At 29.9% G+C, this 1,133-nt stretch overlaps 1 protein-coding gene across 1 annotated transcript; it reads left to right on the top strand.

The window, feature by feature from the left end:
* Nucleotides 1-481: 481 nt before the first annotated feature.
* Tsp_11922a (hypothetical protein) lies at nucleotides 482-867 on the top strand (the record flags this gene model as incomplete). The annotated part of the gene is made up of 2 exons (XM_003368634.1): nucleotides 482-516; nucleotides 800-867. Coding segments are annotated over exons 1-2 (103 nt in total), but the record flags the coding sequence as incomplete, so codon positions are not given.
* Nucleotides 868-1,133: the final 266 nt, after the last annotated feature.

Genomic DNA, 1,133 nt, shown 5'->3' on the forward strand with positions numbered 1-1,133 from the left:
TGCCTATATCTTTTCTTTGCATTTTGCATTTCTGAAACCTGGAATATTAATTTTTTTTTATTTAAAGGATATTATATATACTGTTGTGTTTTGCAATTTTTGAAATTTATTTACATTATTACTATCTATAAATAAACTGCATAATTTTATACTCAGAAATACTTACTCATGGTACTATGGACATGTTTTTTTCTATAATAGTTCGAAACAGCAAACGTATAGCAAGCACTACGCGCGTCAATAAGATTAATTCTGCTCCATAAGTAGTAGAAAATAGTGACAATACTGCACTACAACAAGATATTTTATCAAACATTGAATATTACTATAAATATTCAATGCTATGCTTAAAATGTGTGAGAATCAAGAACAGCTCAAGCAGCAAAGACTAAATTCATTACGTGTACGTACAAGTCGATTCAGACCATTTCAGAAGTGCTTGCATTTATATAAAGTTTCCAGAACAAATATTTTACAAGTTATGAATTCATTGAAAACCGATGCATTTACATATAAGTGAGATTATTTATAATTTATTTGCAACTCTGATAAAAAATGGACATCAGTGAAAGTAAAACTAATTTCTTCAGAGTTTAGAAAAAAATTTTTCCTACTGTTCAAAAAAATTTCAAATTCTGTACTCCTAATAAACAAAGGCGCATTAAGAACATATTCGTTTAAGCGGTTCAGCATTTAAAAAATTTTAACACTGCTGTTTTAAAATTCTAAACAGAATTCAAGATTTTATTTTTTATTTAAATGAAACATAAGAAGAAAAAACAATAACTCTTGTGAACAGGAACCGAAAGAAAGATTGGAAAGCTTACATTCTTTTGCGAACTAAACACATTTTCATAGAACAGGCAAGTAAGATCGAAAAAGTGTATCGATGCTAACATTCATCACCCACCACTCCCAGTTTTATCTGAAAACTGCCGCTGTGGACCGTGTATCAATTTTACGATTTCCCTTTGAAATTGAATACCCCTCGACTAGCCGTCATCAAAAAAATATCTGACATACATAAAAGAACCTTATGCAAAAATTCTTACTAAGCTGTTACTTACGAAAGTAAATTATATGACCAGTGAAAGCATCTTGGTGGCTGACGTTTCTTTTTCAACCGGATTCTT

This window comes from Trichinella spiralis (assembly GCF_000181795.1).
Source record: "Trichinella spiralis strain ISS 195 chromosome Unknown Scfld2159, whole genome shotgun sequence".
Taxonomy (NCBI): domain Eukaryota; kingdom Metazoa; phylum Nematoda; class Enoplea; order Trichinellida; family Trichinellidae; genus Trichinella; species Trichinella spiralis.